Below are 18,207 nucleotides of genomic sequence, written 5' to 3'. Positions count from 1 at the left end.
ATGATGTAGTTAATTACAATGTAATGGCAAACTAACTATCTAGAGGATCAAAGAGTGGAAGTGAACAAAAATGACCGAAGTGTCATTTGTACCAAAGAAGCAAATTTAAGAAAAAATTTTAAAACATCTTGTTCATTAATACAGTGAAGTGATAAAATGTGACATTTAGAGGAAGAGCGAGACTAGACATTTTTAGGTACTCTTTCCCTCCTGGTCAGTGCTCATCTCATGCAGCATCCCTCATCCATAATCAGCTGCTATAACTGTGTGATGATTCAATGGTCAGCGCTGTTGCTCATGGTGAAGGCAAACCAAGCCAAAACAAGGTGACATTTTTCATAATCCCTCGCCCACTAGAACTGATTTTTCCACACCATTCTGCTCAGAGAACCACGACAAACAGCAATGAACTATTAGCTGTAGCTCATAAAGCAGCACCTTACAGCAATATGTATTTAAAATTTGAGGAAAAGGGACATTTTTTTACAATATAAACTAAATTAAATTAAATTTTCCCCCTTAGTAATGGCAGGCTAAAATGTTGTGCCTGAGTGTTTGTAAGTGACAAAGTTATTCCTTTTTCTGTTAAGTATAAAATGATTATGGCTTGAAAGACTAATATAAAATGCAACAGATTGTGTCAATCATTTCACTGCAGAGATAAACTAACTCACAGAGGAGTTTGTATGCACCGATATAACCATCATTCAAATTACAGTGATAAGTTTTGCTCTTATGGTGGTGGAGGTGACATTCCCTCAAGCACTATCTGGCTTCACAGATCCAGTCTAATCACAGTTAATGGAACGTCTTCTTTGGTTAAACATCCTAAAATACTTTTCAGTGGAAGGGGTCATTTATATGCTAATGAAAAAGTTACCTTTGACACAGGTGTGTTGTTTGGTTGTGCATGAAAAAAGGAAAATGATGGGAAGAAAACAAAGTCGGTCAGACTGTAGGGAAGGTGAAGGAGCAAAATAACACAAGTTAGAAATGAGAGAGAGGAAGAATGAAAGGAAAGGAGAGAAGACCCAGAAACAGAGAGGAAGAGATATTCCTTTGGGTAAGTGCTATAAGTAATTAAAATCGGATGGGCAGAACTGGAGTCTTGCCAAAGAGAGCTCTAGTTCTCCTTAGACTTCTTCCTGTCAAGTCTTTTGCCCAAACACATATAGCTGCTTGTGACAGACACATAACCATTTGTTAATATGTCAGGTTTTCAGAAATTTTTAAATAAATCAGGATAAATGCTTATGAGTATCCCAACACTGACAGTTTGGATTGTAAGGCAGGTAATATGTGCACCCCTGGTGGTGCACTGAGACAGAATATCATGGGACACACACACTTCCACTTCCACACACCAATGTCTGTGGCGCTGTGCAAAGCTGCAGCAAGGGCAAACGTTTCTAACCAGAGTTTGACTGCAGTAAGCACATATACATTCACTGCACAGCCCTGAGCTCCAGGCGAGCGCATGAGTATGCAGTGCACACACTCAGACACTCACTTTGAGCACAGACAAACGCACACATGGCCCACCGGGTGCGACAGCAAAAAAAAAAAAAAAAAAAAAAGGTGCAGTCTAATTAGACAACACTGAAATCCAAAACCTTTCAATCTTTTTTTTTGTTTTGTTATAAACATTCATGATGTCATGTAAAGAACACAACTATCCTGCAGGGAGCATGCTCCTTGGATGACAACCTCATTTTACTCGCACTACTGTATGTAACACAATGAGTTTCGCTGCCTTTTTTGCTTCTTTAACTACTATCCAACCAATACTAGCCTTTCATTTTTCACTTCAGCATGCTAAATAAGCTGCGCCTCTGTCTCTGCAAGGCAACCATTACCGTAGATCTCACATCCTGTTAGTATCTTTTCTTTTGCTCACACAGGGAACCTGAAAGGTAGCTCACATTCTCTTCATGTTGCTCTTTGTGTGCTATGATCGGTGGTATGGGTAAATTTAGCTCTTTTGGCAGATGCCTGCTAAGAAGATCATAGCTCACAATAGGTGGTCTATGCACAACAGCTATCAAAATGCCAAAGAACCATCGTGTAGACTGACATGGGCACACATATGCACGCTGAGACTCACACTCCTGCAGCATAGAAACCCGCGTACAGACACGACACCTCCCTTGAGAGCCTTCCCTCCTCCTCTCAGGTATAATTGTGTTTCTGCTATGTTTCACTCCTCTCTTTTCAGTTGTAACTGGGCCCCCGAAGAAAAGCCATAATTAAAAGAGAAAAGTTGTGTTTGTTGTGAAAGCGATGATAGCTGTTATAGAGAGGACGGGAAGGCGAGAGACAGATTAGCAACAGCAAACGCTAATCAGGCTATGAAATCAAGAGGAGAAGCTGGGAGACAAAGGGCTCTGGTGCCTTTATCTCCCAACAGGAAAGTCTTCCAAATCCCTCTGGCTAAGCTGCCATTACTAAAGCCTGCTTTTGGCACAGGTGCTCACTGAATGTGTTGTACAACAAAGGCAGCAAAAAACGTGAAGATAGACCAAGAAATCTGTAGATCCTCTCTACTTAGTGCAAAAAGTCAATCGTTGTGACAGTGGCATTTAAGGAAAGGTTACTTTGTACTTTTCCTGTTTTAACTGTGTAAATGTGGCTTCTTCAGTTACTGCATGAAGTAAACTGGTAGTTATTATTAATGTCTAATAAACCCAAAACGCAAGAAATGTAAACGGTCTGAACATGAATCTGCTGAGAGCTGCAGTTAGATAGTTGGAGAATGAAGCTCAATTCACAGCAGGCATGTCCAAAGTCCGGCCCATGGGCCAAATGTGACCCGCATTCAAAGTATCAACACTGTTGTGGGACTCTTCTGTGACATTTTCTAGCTCATTTTCAAAATGCCAACTGCAAATAAAAAAGAAGCGTCGACAGTGAGGACCAGAGCTTCCAGGACACGAGGAAATTGACTTTTTTTTTAATGAAATATGAAACAACCGTGTCTTCCAAATGTGCCAATAAACTGGGGCTGTTTTCAAGGAATTCAATTTCAAGAGGGACCATCAGAGAAGAAATGTGCAGCTGGATGACTCAGTTGGCTGCGTGCAGGACTGGTGCATGAGAAACCAAGGTTTGTTTCCCAGGGGGCGCAATGAGTTTGATCCAGTTTGGGGCCCGGGTCTGGGTCTCTCAGTGCCAGCACCCAGGGTTGTGTCAGGAGGGGCATCCGGCATTGTCAAGCAGAATGGCTGGCCCTCAAACATTTTCACCTCAGCCAATCTGGCCCTCTATGTAAAATGTTTGGAAACCCCTGATTTAGAGGAAAACTTTGTAATCCTAGCATGTATTGTAAAACATGCAGCACAAAACAAAAAACAAAAGTGGTGTGCCTCAAATATTTTCAAAGAACATGCATTCATCTGCTTGACCGCTGGATGGGAGAGTCTCATGAGTGCCATTAAGAAGAAACAGAGGACGGAGAAAATTGCTAAATGAACACGTGTCTGTGGGTTACAGCGTGTGAGACCTCACTGAGTGCAAACGGAGGCTGGGAAAGAAGCTGCACCCCATGGGAAAAATCAACGTTGACAGGGCGTCATAAAACTGAAGATTTATGAAAAGGCTAAAGTGTTTTGCATAAAAATAACTGCAATGCATTTTTGCAGCACACAGGTGGCAGGGGTAACAACCGCATCTGTAAAGTGCTGCCATCTCAGCAGGCTGAGCATCGTTCATCTTATGGTGCACAGTTTACAGATGAGCTGCCACAGGTAAAGACCGCTAGGATCGCATCGTACTTTTCATCTTGTGTCTATTATTTTGAACTACAATCTAGAAAGACTTTTTGGAAACTGTCCGGCTCACACTGACACAAGGTATTTGTATCTCAGAAAAAAGGACAAAAAAGAGGCCCACCCTGCCAAATGTTAAATGTCTTTCAGGTTGGCTTTAAAGAACAAAGTTAATCCAATTAGAAATGACTGGTTTGGTGGCGGCCCACGCAGCAGAGACCCACAAGCCTTTGAATGTTACCTTCTGCTCCAAAGGTAATAGGAGACAATTTGTCGCAGAAGGCCTGACATGTTCTCCTGTTAGCGAACCGTTCAAATTCTTCTGTCGGTTTGCCTTCACTTTAATTCAAACAGATACAGAATTTCTGACTGGTCTTATGCTGCTTTAAGCAAATGCAGGAACCCTTAAATTGATTCTTATGGTTGGATGAAATAAGGTGCAGTCCAACCCATTTTTTTTGGTCCTGTGATGCCCTTTTTACTGCTTGACAAATGTGACTGATCAATACGCTTTGATGCATATCCTTGTGGACTTCTGTGGATTCTAATACTTGCAGGGTCTTTTCTGCCCTGAAGCTTCAAGTGATTCCATTTATTGAACTTTAAAACTTAGCCCTTCTTATATGTCAGTGAATGCTGTGTTTGTTTCGTGGAAGTATGGGCTTGTGGGCGTCAGAAAGCTTTTTAGTTGCTGTATGTCCACGGACTTCCAAAGGGGCTGCACCTGTTGTTCTCGCCGTTTGCTGTGTGGTGGGGTCAGCACCTGCTCGCACGGCTGCTGTGTGGCTGTCTGTGTGGGCAACAGGAAAACCATTCACACCCGCTCAGACTGCTGTCTGCAGCCCTTCTCTCCCAAACGCTTTCTGCACCATCATTTCTTTTTCTGCCTTTTACATTCTCCTCATGTAGACTATATGCCAGATAGCTCTCTGCCAGACTTTATCCCTTGTATGCCCAAACTGTCTGTGTGCCTCTATCTCCTCCTTCTCTTGCTTTTTTTTTTTTTTTTTTTTTTTACATTTTACATCTCCAGCCATGTTTTTCTGTCGACTCACACTGTAATCAAAACATGGACAACAGTAGCTGGGAGGGTGAAAATGAAAAAAACAGCTGCAAACAACCAAAAAATAACATTAATTATAATTTAGTTGAAGATTAAATGCAACTTTAATTTAAAATGTAACTTGCGCTTTTACAGGGTTTTTAACTTTGTTTATTGTTAGTCTCTGAGACAGCTCTCTATATGAAAAATATATTTTTCTTTTGTATCTTAACTTTAAATTCTATTTGTGCCCTTTGTAATGAAGATTTCTGCTTTGTTTTATGCAAATGAACAATAACCTAATGAATTAATAAACATTTAACTTTAAATTGACAAGTCAAAATATTTTGTAGCACTAAAAAAAAAGATTTAAAAGGAGATCTTGAAGGTAGGGAGCATCTTTCTGATGCAAGTGAAAGCAGCAATGAGTCTCGCCCCTTGATCTGATTGTACAATTTGCATTAAGGGCAATTTCACCACAATCTCAACTGAAACATGAGCATCGTTAACCCTGAACGTGCAACATGTGAAAGAAGGATGATGTGCAACAAAGACGTGCGCATGATGTGCCATTTCAACATCAAACTTCAGTCAATAGATACCACAACGCTGACAGTATGGGGGTTTATATAGACAAAAAGATTAAGGGGAGGGGGTTTAAAAAGAAATGCAGCCTGCCTTTTGTGAAAATTGCGCACTTGTACCTGGTCAAGCCTTGCGCACATGATCATCCAAGTCTCAAACGCTCCATTTCTTGGCACACTCACCGCACCAGATGGTCAGGTACAGAACCCGAGGTGGGATCCAATAACCAATTCCTCTGCCTCTCGTAGGAGAAAAAGAGGAGACGGGTATCCAAAGCCTCTCCGGGAAGAAAAAAAAAACGCTCTTCAGCCGCACCTCACCTGTCTCTCCCCCTGTACGGCTTCGGCGCGTTGCAGCAGCATCACCCGTTAGTGCGCGCAAAACGCCCAGCAACAAAACAGATGACACCCCCCCCTCTTCTCTCCTATATTAATATTCACACTGAGGTGATCTGCGATCCTGGGGGGGGTTTATTCTCCCGCAGCCTTTGTCAAAACAAGCTCCACATCCAGCAAATGCAGGCAGGCAGAGTTGAAGTCCTTCTTCTGTAGGTGGAGCAGAGGCTGAGAACACACCAGTCAGCAAAATGTAATCCCCTTTTTAAATTTACTGTGGCGATGCGAAATGTCCAACGCAGAGCAGACAGTGACAACAGGGGCCCATAACTCACACACCCCTGAAACCCTGAAACCCAGTCCTGCAGTGGATCAATGAGGAGCACGCGCGCTCTCCCTCCCCTCCTCTCTCTCGCTCCTCCTGCTTTATCCCTTGCACGTGCACGTGCACGCTTTTTGTGTCAAGCCATTACCTGATTACAGCGTCTGATACAGGGAAATGAAGTACAAAGATGCTCAAGGGAATGATCATAGCAACAAATTAACAGGAAGCATTTTGTAAATAACCATGCAGTCATACGTGTATTCACCAATGCAAAAAACTCACATTTCCCAAAATAAACTAGAAAAATACACAAAGAAATAAAAAAAAACATTACTTAAACTTGTATTACTCAAAAAGAAACTGCATTCTTTTAACCAGTGCTATGGCTTTTTGTCATGAAGTAGTGAATATATATTTCTTTTCTTTCAATTCTCTCATTTTTGACTGAATCACTTTTCTTTTTTTGCTACATTAACACCTTATGATGCCTAAACTTACAGTGAAATCTGGATTCATTTTTGGTCAGTCTGTTAAATTATGCATGCATTTTTGTAAATCATTTTATGCATTAATATGTTGTGTGTGGTGGGTAGTAAGGATTTTATATATTTTTTCTTTTTGTGTGATAGTCTTTGTCTTGCTTTTAAAATTGGAAACTGTTTTTTTTTTGTATAAAGGACTTTGGGTCACATAGGAAAAGTGCCATACAGATAATAATTTGAATAGAATATGCATCCAAAAGCCAGATCATGACCAATTCAAAGAAAAAAAATTTGTATGATAGTAGCAATATAACTGTTGTTTTTTTTAGTCATACTTACTTGATGGATTTTTTGATGATGTTTTTGCAAAAACCCTTGTTAGAGGGATTAATAATCACACAGGTTTTTTGCTGTGTTCAATAGAACGAGCAGGGCTATAACATATGTTTAGTGGTGAGTCATAACTGCCATTAAATAACAGTGACTGGATATGTAAAAAACACACATTTGGGGAAGAAATTGTTGCTAAATAGTTTAGGTAAGTATGAACAGAATGCATTACAATACAGGTATCATTATCTTTTTCTTATTTTTAAAATATTTCTAAATTGTCAGTTTTCTATGTTGTACATCTTCATTGTTAATCAGATAAAAAACCTGAGTAAAACTGAGATTTTTTTTTACCTTATTGCAACTTGTAACGTTACAGAAATAGAAGAAGACAGTGCAATTGCATGAATAAAGAGGAAGAAAAAACAGAGACATCCAGCCATTTTCTGTTCCGGTTTTGTCGTGTGGAGCCACGGGGGCTCCTGGAGCCTGTCCCAGTTACTTCAAGGCAGAGGCGGGGTACACACTGGACTGTTTTCACATCCATTGCAAAATAAGGAATAGGAGCAGCAAGAATGTTTTACAGGGAATGACATGCCTATTTACAGACAAAAGGTGACAAGGGCTTTATCATAACAAATGTGCAGGATTTTTAGAATGTGTACACAAATTCTGTGTTCTCTAAAAGACCAGTCTTAATCACAAACTGACCTTTTTGTTTGTGTAAAAATCTGGGGATTTTTTAAAATCCAAATCTACATAAAAATGTTCACATTGAACATTTGGAACTGTAGGTATGTTTTGCTACTTTACAGAAAAATGATGAAAGAGTTTTACGTTGCATTATTTTACTACAGTGTCTAAAACCTCAAAGTCTTTTATGCTGCATCAGACACACCATATGTACGTTGCCAGATTATTTAGCTACCTGTCAACAACCGGAGTGGTACCAATATGATGAAAATTTTGATATTGGTGAAAAGCTGTGCAGAGGTTGAGAAGGAAATGCCAAAATAGGGGCATTGCAAAATGTCAACAGGGAACATGATTCAATTTGGACTCTGCATCTGCCCAAAAAATATCTTGGACATATCTTTGGAATTTAGAACCAGCAAGACTAAAGTTTCTGATCCATTCAGTGTGTAATATGCCTCCAAAACTTTTGAGGCTTCACTGTTGTAAAGCAGCAGACACTTCTGCATACCCACTGTGCTCACCTCTGCACTGGAATCCAGCAAAGCGAGCATCAGAACAGCATCACTTTTGTCAGGGAAGGGAAGGGTTCCCAGGCAGTACACAGCCTGGAACTGACAGACCTAAAGAGACAGTTAAAGCCTCCACCGTACATTGCAAGAACATCTTTCAGACCAGACCTGCTCTTAGTATCAAGTTCAACAAAAATTGATTCTGGAACTCTCAGGTCCCTGGAAAAATTGGAAGGAGCAGCTGACAGCCAACCCTTAGCTGCTTGAGGAATCAATAAAGAGGCAATTCAATGATTTACAAAGACAAAAGGATCAAACGATATCCAAATAACACCAAAAACACCTAATTGGCAGCATCACAATGCTAAAAATATATACATAACTTAGTATTCTTGCTTGTTTGTAGGTGCTAAATACTTATTTTGTGGAACATCATACAACAATGATTCATTTCACTCAGTATGCACACTTGCAGTTAATGAATTATTCACAGCTTCATTGTGGGATGTTAAAGTTAGGAGTAAAAATTGGCCCACATTTATCAAAGGGGCAGTCTGGGCATATGCCCAACAGTCCTCGAGTTCAAAGGATGCTTGTTAAAACATTTGAGGAGAAACAGAGTATCATTTGCTAGAGAGTAAATTTTTTGTATGTGTTGCTATGCATTGTCAAACATTGTGTCTAGTTATAAATCTAAAATTTGCATGATCTCCAGCTTTTGGAGTTGTACTTGCTTTTTTCTACAGTTTTTCTTGTTATATGTTTAACTGCCTTTGTAGGACCAGTGTTGTAAAATTTACTTTTTTATTTCATTCATCAAAACAATTTTTTAGAGTATTATTAACAAATGTTAATGTGCTGTCAAAAAAGGGGGCCTCAAGTGCCAAGTGGCGTCTGGTAGTTCCAACCCTGCCTTTGATGAGACTCTGGGGGATTAAGAATTAATAATGTATGTTTTCTCCTGAATACAAAACTGGACGTATGTTTGTTTTTGTAAAATTATCCAAAAAATGTAAAAAGGGGCAGAAAAATAAGTTTTCTTCTGTTTGTTCCATTTTCATTTCCCAAGATCTTGTGCAAGCTATTTTGTTTTTTTGTGGAAATGAAAATAAATGAAGGAATGAAAAACAGAAATTTGAATTTGTGAATTAGAATTAACTACTAGATTAAGCATACTTTAGAACTTTTAAAAAAGCTGAAATGTGGTGCCATTAACTACCCCCAAAAGTTGCACCGATGTATTTTACAGCTACAGCTCTTTTTCTGATTTTTTTTTTCATTTTTTTTGTCATCTTTATTCAACATAACATTAAAGATTACAATTTTTTTTGGATTACAATTTGTTTTAAGCAGGGCTTTTCAGCGTCTTTACGTCACTTCCGGGTGAAGTCGGACAGTTAAAAAAAATCTGGCTGCCATGAATTTATCCTAGATTGCTGCTAAGTGGCTCAAACAAGAGTAGTACATCCATGTCAAGACACAGGAAGAGTTTTCTAAGTTTTGCTCTGCTTTCGTGTACACTTAGGTGTACACGTTCCTGCTCACTAACCAGCTGTAAGTCGGTAAGTAGGTCGCTTAGGTTTCCGCGTTAGCTTGCTAGCAAATGCCGCTAGCTGGTTTCCTTGCTATAGAAAATAATGAAGATTTGATCGCTAACTAGATATACATCTTCATAAGAAAGTAAATAGTCTTATATTAATTTGTAGTTGCTTTTTTAGGGGTCTGTAATATGTTCTAATAGAGTATATATTAAACTAGCCAATTACGAGCCTAATATCAGTGTTGAGCATGTAGCATTAGCATGTTGCTTTTCCTGTGTAATTACTATAGCAGTCTATTTCTTTAATTTTCTTTTTCCCCCTACAAAAATGCTCACATCCAACATTTTACAATATATTTATTTACATTACACATTAAGTCCCCCCACCTATATTGGACAAATCTGAGAGAAACATGTTTAATGATGCTACCAACAAAGACCAATAATCCACAAATCATTGCCTCCTTCCTCTGCTTAGTTTAATCTCTCAGTGTCGGGATATCAACACGCTAATCTTTGTTTTTAGTAGTATAGGTGTACATTTCTTCTATTTTTATGATTTGAAAGGCTTTAAAAGAAATTAATCTACAGGTCATCCTGCCATTGTGATCTATATACAATATGATAGATGTGTTGTATTGTGATTTCGTTAGGATCCAGTCTGTTCACGGAGGAGATCCAAAAACCTTGGTGCTGTGCTTTGCTGTGGCAGCTGATTTCAAGACCAAAGCACGTCTAGATTAAAGTATGTTCTTTGTATCGTTTTGTTATTATTCAGGAGATCCTACGAGCAGGAATTTCACAAGAATTAACAACATAGCCATGGTATTTTAAAGTCATGATGAGGAAAAGTGAGAAGTTATATTACTGACCATCTTCCTGGATGTTTACTTATTTTTTATCTTACCTCATTGGCAGTTAATATGTATATCTTTGTTTTTTATTCACAGCACTGGACATAACTAAGCCAGAGTTTGCACTTATTCCTCTTTTAAAATAAAATAAAAACATAAACAATTACAGACCTCTATTTAGCCTTCCTAATTATTTGATGGATGCTTCACTTTAGGACAGAGCTGCTTATTCTTGGTCCTCGCGATTCACCACCCTGACTGTTCCAGATCTCCAAGCTCTGCTAGATGCTGATTAGCTCAATCGTCTCCAGATTCTGATTGAATGAACACACCTGGTCCAGGTAATCAGCAGCAAGTGGTGTAGGGAGAGCTGGAAAACTCAAGGACCAGGAATGAGCAACCCTGCTTTAGTATATCACGAATCAATGCATTAACTAAAAATAAGTTCCGTTTTGGGTAACAAAAATGTATTGCCAGCTTAATTTGAAGAAGCAATTCCAATATGTAAAATATAATGAATTGTATCAAAATTGTCTTTCCTTCCCTCCCAACGCTTAATATCTTTCTTGTTTAGATTCATACCAGAAGATGAACGGACTGTCCATACGAGAACTATGTTGCCTCTTCTGCTGCCCCCCTTGTCCCAGCCGCATTGCTGCCAAGCTGGCTTTCCTCCCACCAGAGCCCACCTATGCTTTACTCCCTGATCCAGATCCAAGTTCTGGCACTGCGCCTGTTACTGCCCCTAACTCTGGGGCTGTTCCCTCTTCTATTGGAGCCCCTGGACTGCGTTCTAGGCTTAATACTGGCAGTGGAAGTGACAGAGGAGGAGGAGGAGGAGGAGGGGGAGGAGGCGGTGTTGGTGCTGGCAGTGCTGGCACCAGCAGTACCGGTGGTAGTAGCAGTGAGGGTAGGTGGAAGCTTCATCTCACAGAAAGAGCCGAGTTCCAGTATTCACAGAGAGAGCTGGATGTGACCGACGTGTTTTTGACCCGATCAAGCCGAGGAAACAGGGTCGGATGCATGTATATACGCTGTGCCCCCAATGCAAGGTGAGAGACCTCATGCTAATGCCCACTTTTTTCTTTTTGTTTACGCACATTTCTACTCCATTTTTTGGTCAGAAACATCCTTACAGTTATAACTTTAATACGTTCAACACTTTTGCAGCTAACTTCTTTTCTCTGCTTGCCCTTTCCTCTGTTTTACTAAGGTTTACAGTGCTGTTTTCTCATGGAAATGCAGTAGATTTAGGCCAGATGAGCAGTTTCTACATTGGCTTAGGCACACGCATCAACTGCAACATCTTCTCCTACGATTACTCGGGTTATGGAGTTAGCACTGGCAAACCCTCTGAGAAGAACCTATACGCCGATATTGATGCTGCTTGGCACGCCCTTCGCTCCCGGTAAGTGGGTCAGAAGTTTTCTTTCTCATTCTGGGAAGACTTTGATATCGACAGCCAAAGTATCCACTGAAGCTCAGTCAGCTGATTAATTGTTACCAGCTTTCCACAACTGGCTAGAAACATTTTATTGAAGAAGGGTTGGACTGTTTTTCTTTTCAGACTTTTTCCTTCTGTCACAACACAGCCATTTCTTTGTTTTCTTTATTAAAAATCCCTGTTCTCTATGTTGGCCTTTAAGACTCTGGAGCTCCTCCTGACATTTATATGAGCACAACACTTTTTAAAAAAGACAACTAGTTATGACAAAAAAATAATTTCATGTGGGTATCAGACAGACAATTGAAAGAAATTGCAGAGTATTTACTTTGCCTTTAGAATAAATACCAAAAAAGGAATAACAAAGCCTTTAATATAATCGTGCTCTTTAAAAAAGAAAGTAGGATTATGGTGCAGGACAAGACTATACATTCATGCTAAAAAAAAACTGTCAGCAGAGTTATTTTACGTATACTTTTAACACGTGTTGCTTTTAGTGGGCTTCCAAAGAGTTTAGTTGTTTTACTCCCAAATTGATTTAACTGTTTTTCAAAGAGGATAAATGTGATGAACTTAAATTAAAAAAGACACTTTGTTTCTAACATTTAAAATGATTTATAAAATGGGTACTAATGCCTTATCATGCTATGTTCACTCTCAATAATGCACATTCAAGCGACTACTTTCAATCAAAAGTCTGAAATGTCCATTCTTGGCTTCACCATTCAAATTTCTTGCCTTCAAGCTATTGCTACACACATTTTAAAGACAGTTTTCAGGCTCTACATACGATACGACGCGCCTCTACCGAATGTGCATCGAAAGTTAAAAGGGTCGAACTTTGACCAATCAGGAACTCAGATTTGGTAGTGACGTATGGATGGCGTCCCTGTTAATTCATGGAAGTGCCAACCAGGGGAAAATTGATCATAAAGGAGAAATGTATATTTGCAATTTCTGCCCTGACAGAATTCTATGACACCAGGTCCTTCATTTATCGGAATAGAGCTGTGAAAGAAAAAGCCTGGAGCAGGACTCGCGAGGTTTGCAGCACTTCATGATTTCACAGGAAGCCTTACTTTGACTCTTACAAGACTCATGCACACACGCACAGCTCTTCTCACTGCTGCTGTTTTATGAGATGGGCAACAAACAGAAAAAGAAGCTGTGAAAAGTGTAGGTGGATGTTGCACCGCCGTGGATTTATATCAGTTTTTTTGGACTTTTTCTAGAAATAGCAGAATTTGTAATTGAAGTTTATGTCGGACACAGACTGCTCTGGTGGTTTGTCTGAAACTTTTCTGCTGGTTATTTATTAGTTGGTTTATGTTTGTTTAAAATGTTGGCATAAGATAAACATTGAGTAGTTCTGAATTTATATAAAATGACCTAAAAATCTGACATGTAATGGTTGCGATTTTAAAATGCTATAGATGCAATTTGTTAACCAAATATTTGTTGTGATTTAATTTCAAATCAAATTACATTTATATGATGTAAATACTATCGTTTTGTTCTGTTTTCTCCTTTTGTTTAATGCCATGATGTGTTTTAGACGATAATTGAATAAATACATCTGAACGTTTTTGAGTCTATGAAGTCCAGATATGTTTTTCTTTTAAAATACACGGATTTGTGTTTCAGGTATGGCATAAGTCCGGAGAACATCATCCTGTACGGACAAAGCATTGGCACGGTGCCCACGGTAGACCTAGCGTCGCGGTTTGAGTGTGCCGCTGTGGTCCTTCACTCTCCTCTCACCTCTGGAATGCGAGTGGCGTTCCCCGACACTAAGAAAACATACTGCTTTGACGCCTTTCCAAAGTAAGTCCACCTTAAGTCCCCAGAAGCAGAAAGACATTTACTATTGGGACAGGCCTGGTTACAATATTATAGCCATACATTCATTTCTGCTGCATCTCAAGTGGCCGACTGGATTCCTGTTACTCAGCTCTGTTGCATTCACAGTCAAGTAACCTGAACCGTGCTATTCATCAGACAATGGCCGGTTCTCAATTACCCCAGATCACAGTAGGCCGTTTCAGTTTTTTTTAAAGTTGTGTACCAAAGTTCATGAATTACAAATGGGTGATGAAAGGATTCATTTGTTAGCTTACTGTTAGTGTGCCTCTTGCTGATTGTAGAAGGACAATCCAGTGAAATGTTATTCATATTTTCTTTGGTTCTGAGGATTTTTTCATGATTTCCTTCGGCCTAGAGTAGAACCAAAAGTCCCCGCATTCTGTGGTGAAACTTGGTCATATCAGGTCAGCAAGTGATCCTGTAAGCAGTAGAAGACACGTTGAAAGATTAGACGTGGGAATCTAAATACTTGGATGTTACAACAGAGTTTAAGTGTCTACCTGTGATTGGATCATCCATCACCTGGACCCATGTTAGCCACAGGTCCAAGCAGCTTAATGGGTGTAATCCCACCATCAGATAGCTTAATGGCCAACAGATCTGTAAGGTGACTAAATATCACAAAACGTATCTCAGAAGGATTGACCTTGTGAAAACTAAAAGTGGTGGATGTCTGTTAATGTGCAATTAAAGAGAATTGACCCTTAATGAGAAACTGATGAAAGAGCTGAAGTTTCAAATGTGAGAACATGTAGTTTAGGAAACTCCAGAAACTGCTTATTGCTCACTAAGTTTAAAAAAAAGGGAGAAAAACACAGTTACAGTTCTGCAAAAACAGGTAAAAGAAACAAGTCCAAGAATCTTAAAATTTAAAAGAATTGTACTTAAATAAGCAAAAAAAAAATCTACCAAGGGTTTTAAGAAATGTGGTCTTTCCAGCAATTCCTAATTTAAACATTTAAAATTGAAGACCTATAACGAAGATTGGCTTGCTATTGAAAAAAGTTCTTAGTTTGAAGTAACTCGACTGTTCGTCCTAAAACAACTTTTTAGATTCGCATAGAAAGAAAAATTACAATTAAAGAACTCCCGGAAAGCAGATTTTAGGTTGTGACATAACTTATAATTCTTTTCCTATTCTTTTTTACGGTGATGTTTATTTTGATCTCCTAATTTTCTAAATCTTCCAGCATCGAGAAAGTATCAAAGATCCCGTCTCCAGTGCTCATCATCCACGGTACTGAAGACGAGGTGATCGATTTCTCTCACGGCCTGGCCCTGTTCGAGCGCTGTCCCAAGGCCGTGGAGCCGCTGTGGGTGGAAGGCGCCGGTCACAACGACATAGAGCTTTACAGTCAGTACTTGGAGAGGCTACGGCGCTTCATCAACCAGGACCTCGCTGCACAGCACACCTGAGAAACGAACAACCTCTCTGGTTTTGTATGTATGACAACTAGTGTGTGTATGTGTGTGTGAGTGTGTGCGTGTGTGCGTGGTAGCATGTGTGCAAAACAAAACATCAGCACATTTGCATTTCAGTCTGAAAGGGAAAGCGTCATTTGGGTCACATCTTTGTGTCTTTTAAACACCACACTTAGAGGTTAAAAATAAACACAACCAATGACTTGTTTCCTGTTTTTTAAGGCCAGGTCCTTTTACAAACCGTCAGTACATCCATCCTCGGTGTTTAGAATCATAAAGTCAACAACCCAGCCATGAGCTGCAGCTGCAAGATGTGTTGACCTACTGAAATTGGGAAGTAACTACAATCTCTTTTCTCTAAACAGACGCACAGATGGCGTTTTAAAGTGTGATGTGCTGGTGAATGCATGTGTCATGGTGCGTGCGTGCGTGTGTATGTGAAGATCTCTGTGGACCTGTGAGACCTGAATAATGTGTAGACATGTCGGCATGCGTTGCCAGGACATGCTGGTCGAAATGAAGGACATCCTGATGACTTGGACAGCTGCAAGTAAAGGAAGCTGAGGGAGACTTATCATTGCTGTTTATTTTATTTTGAAAGTGTGTATGTCTAAAGAATACCTCCCCGCTTTGGCCGCTTCTTTTTCCAGTGGACATATACTGGTGTCGCCTCCTTTTGAATGAACCTCCATCGGACTGCCAGGGCATTCCCCAAGTGTTGCTTCAGCTGACACCTTCCTGAACTTTAGGCTGGTTTAAGACTTCTCTGGCATTTTCTGGTGCCAGTTCGGATGATAACACTAAAACTCTCCTGGGATGCTTTTACACTCTCATATTTTCACTTTTCTTTTCCCTTGTGAATCCGATTAGACAATGACTTGCTCCTGTGTTTCGCCCAGGCATCAGCCTTTACCTCTCCTCACAATTGTATTAATAAAGTTTCAGGAAACACATTGCATTTCCCTTAGCGAGTGCGCAGTCTGTAGCACACATTCAATTTGTAGGTTGGTTCAATCGATGCAAATGCAGATCTGCTCTGTGATTCACTTTAGGTTGGCTCCTAACAGATGGATCTTCTGTCAAGCAGTAGTTGATTTTTGAAAAGCAAAAGGTGCACATTACAGTTGTAGAAATGTTTTTTTTTTCTTTTTTCTTTTTTCTTTTGGAGACACCATGTCATTTCTGACCGGAAAAAAGAAGCTAGTTGACAGAATTTCCTTTCACCTTTGGGCAGAAACACTTTTGCATTTCCGTTTTTCACATAAAGTTTAGCAGAAAATGACTGGTTTTCACTTGATAAATGGAGAGCTTTTCAACTGTCCCTTTAAAAAAAAAAAAGTTCAAATGTCTGGCAATGCTTGTAATTCTGAACAATTTTGTACTTCGAACACGATGCTTTGGTTACATTTCATGCTTCAAATCCGACTAGAGACAAATGATCTGCTTAGATCGCCACGATAATGAAGCTTGTGTCTGTTTTCCTAATAACAATCATGCTTCAGGACTACAGTTTACTTCCCGTGAAGCGCTCAGCACCACACGTCGGCCTCCTTTCACAGACCGTGGCACATTTCTCGGAAGACCTCGACATGATTGCCCCTTGACTTGATTTTCATAGTGTGGAGGTGTTTTCCCACCACGCTCGTGGATGTTGTGACTAACAGTGACCAGGATGGAACATCATGCCTACTCTCGCTCTGTTTTGACCTCTGTCGCCCCTAAGTGTACAGTAGCTCTCTTATGGGTGGCAGCACGCTTCTAATGTCTGACACAAGCCATACTTGAGCCTCTCACTGTTGGTGTGGTGCAGGTTCCACCACACACACACCTTTGCACATCAGCACACACACCCAAACACTACATACAAACACTTATATTTACACATTTATATATATATATATCTATATATATATATCAGATCAAGCATGACAAAAGCAGGTCTTAAGTTCAGCACTATTGTACAAAGCATCCAAAGTGTAATAAGGGTATAAATGTTTTTTTTTCTCCTTTTTTTTGCTGTGTTTCTACAGGCCAGCGCTGAGGACATTGTGTTGATATGAACTAATAGGTTCTGAGAGTAAATCAGACTAACTACCGGTTGTGACACAGGAGACCGATCAGTTCCAGTGGTAGTGGCTGTGTTTTGTGAAAGGGAACATCTATATATATATATAAAACAAAAACAAAAAAAACTAGCACTGTTTCTGATGACTCCATTTTTGGGAGGACAAGAGGCTCATGAAGCCAAGCAGGAGCCCTCACACCACTCGCGTCCTGTCATCCTCTTGAGCAGGAAATGTTTTCATCATGTTCGCTTTTTGTCTCTGATATCTCAAAAAAAGAAGGAAATCTGTCTGTTTCTAAGAGGATCTGAGCCGTTTGGGGAAAAAAAAAAAGACATTGAGTGTGAGCTCCTCACTCTGAAAGTTAAGGGTCGTTGTCATTTTTTCCTGGACAGCTTATCAGGGAAAACAAATGGAGTGTCATTGAGTCATGGGGTCACAGAAACTGGGTGGATCGTACTGTTTTATTAATGCACCACTAAGGTTGACATATATTGTATTCTCTGGCCTTGAATGTGTATTGAAGGGGTGGGTGGGGGGGAGGGAGGGGGCTTGCACAGTAAAAACTGTATGCATGTCTATTGTGTTTTTGCAGAGCAAATGAGACATTATGTATTGTGTAGTCTATGTGAGGGTAAAGCTGAACTCATGCTGTTGGAACAGTGAAGCGCTTTTTTTTTTGTAAAAAAAAAAAAAAAAAAAAAAGAAGAGAGAGACTTGTGAGATTTAAAAAAAATGCTAATACTAACTGATGTATTGTTGGTTTTTGTGCTAGAGCTTGAGTGGGGCAGTTATAAAACAGTGGGGGGGGGGGTCTAGATATTACTAGTGGACTGTTTCTATGGTTATTGTACTTACCTATTCTATTTGTTTTATGATTTGTATGTTAACAACCCATGATGCTTTTTTTGAACTGAAAAAAACATGTAATTAAATTCATGGGATTGAATCTT

The 18,207-nt window shown here is 39.7% G+C and overlaps 2 protein-coding genes across 5 annotated transcripts in view; one reads left to right on the top strand and one right to left on the bottom strand.

Annotated features, from left to right (window-relative positions):
* Positions 1–10,991, bottom strand: part of LOC101169812 (semaphorin-6B) — a 41,451-nt gene extending 30,460 nt beyond the window's left edge. Inside the window, exon 1 of one of the 2 annotated variants that reach the window (XM_023965542.1) lies at positions 10,634–10,991. The gene's annotated coding sequence lies outside the window, so the exon portion shown is untranslated. Of the gene's footprint in view, positions 1–5,573; positions 6,124–10,633 lie in introns of those variants that run through there. The other variant, XM_023965541.1, reaches the window with a different exon arrangement.
* On the top strand, positions 9,435–17,959 carry LOC101161510 (protein ABHD17A). 3 transcript variants are annotated; one of them, XM_011486684.3, is made up of 6 exons: positions 9,440–9,630; positions 10,262–10,353; positions 11,037–11,514; positions 11,676–11,870; positions 13,551–13,730; positions 14,960–17,959. In XM_011486684.3, the coding sequence occupies exons 3-6, from the start codon at positions 11,051–11,053 to the stop codon at positions 15,183–15,185; spliced, it is 1,065 nt and encodes a 354-aa protein (XP_011484986.1). In that variant the 5' UTR covers positions 9,440–9,630; positions 10,262–10,353; positions 11,037–11,050; the 3' UTR covers positions 15,186–17,959. The 3 variants fall into 3 exon arrangements, with proteins under 3 accessions (XP_020566666.1, XP_011484987.1, XP_011484986.1); XM_020711007.2 differs by lacking the exon at positions 11,676–11,870 and having other exon boundaries at positions 9,435–9,630; XM_011486685.3 differs by lacking the exon at positions 10,262–10,353 and having other exon boundaries at positions 9,439–9,630.
* Positions 17,960–18,207: the final 248 nt, after the last annotated feature.

This window comes from Oryzias latipes, chromosome 17 (assembly GCF_002234675.1).
Source record: "Oryzias latipes chromosome 17, ASM223467v1".
In the NCBI taxonomy this organism is placed as follows: domain Eukaryota; kingdom Metazoa; phylum Chordata; class Actinopteri; order Beloniformes; family Adrianichthyidae; genus Oryzias; species Oryzias latipes.
This window is presented reverse-complemented; position numbering and strand designations above follow the sequence as displayed.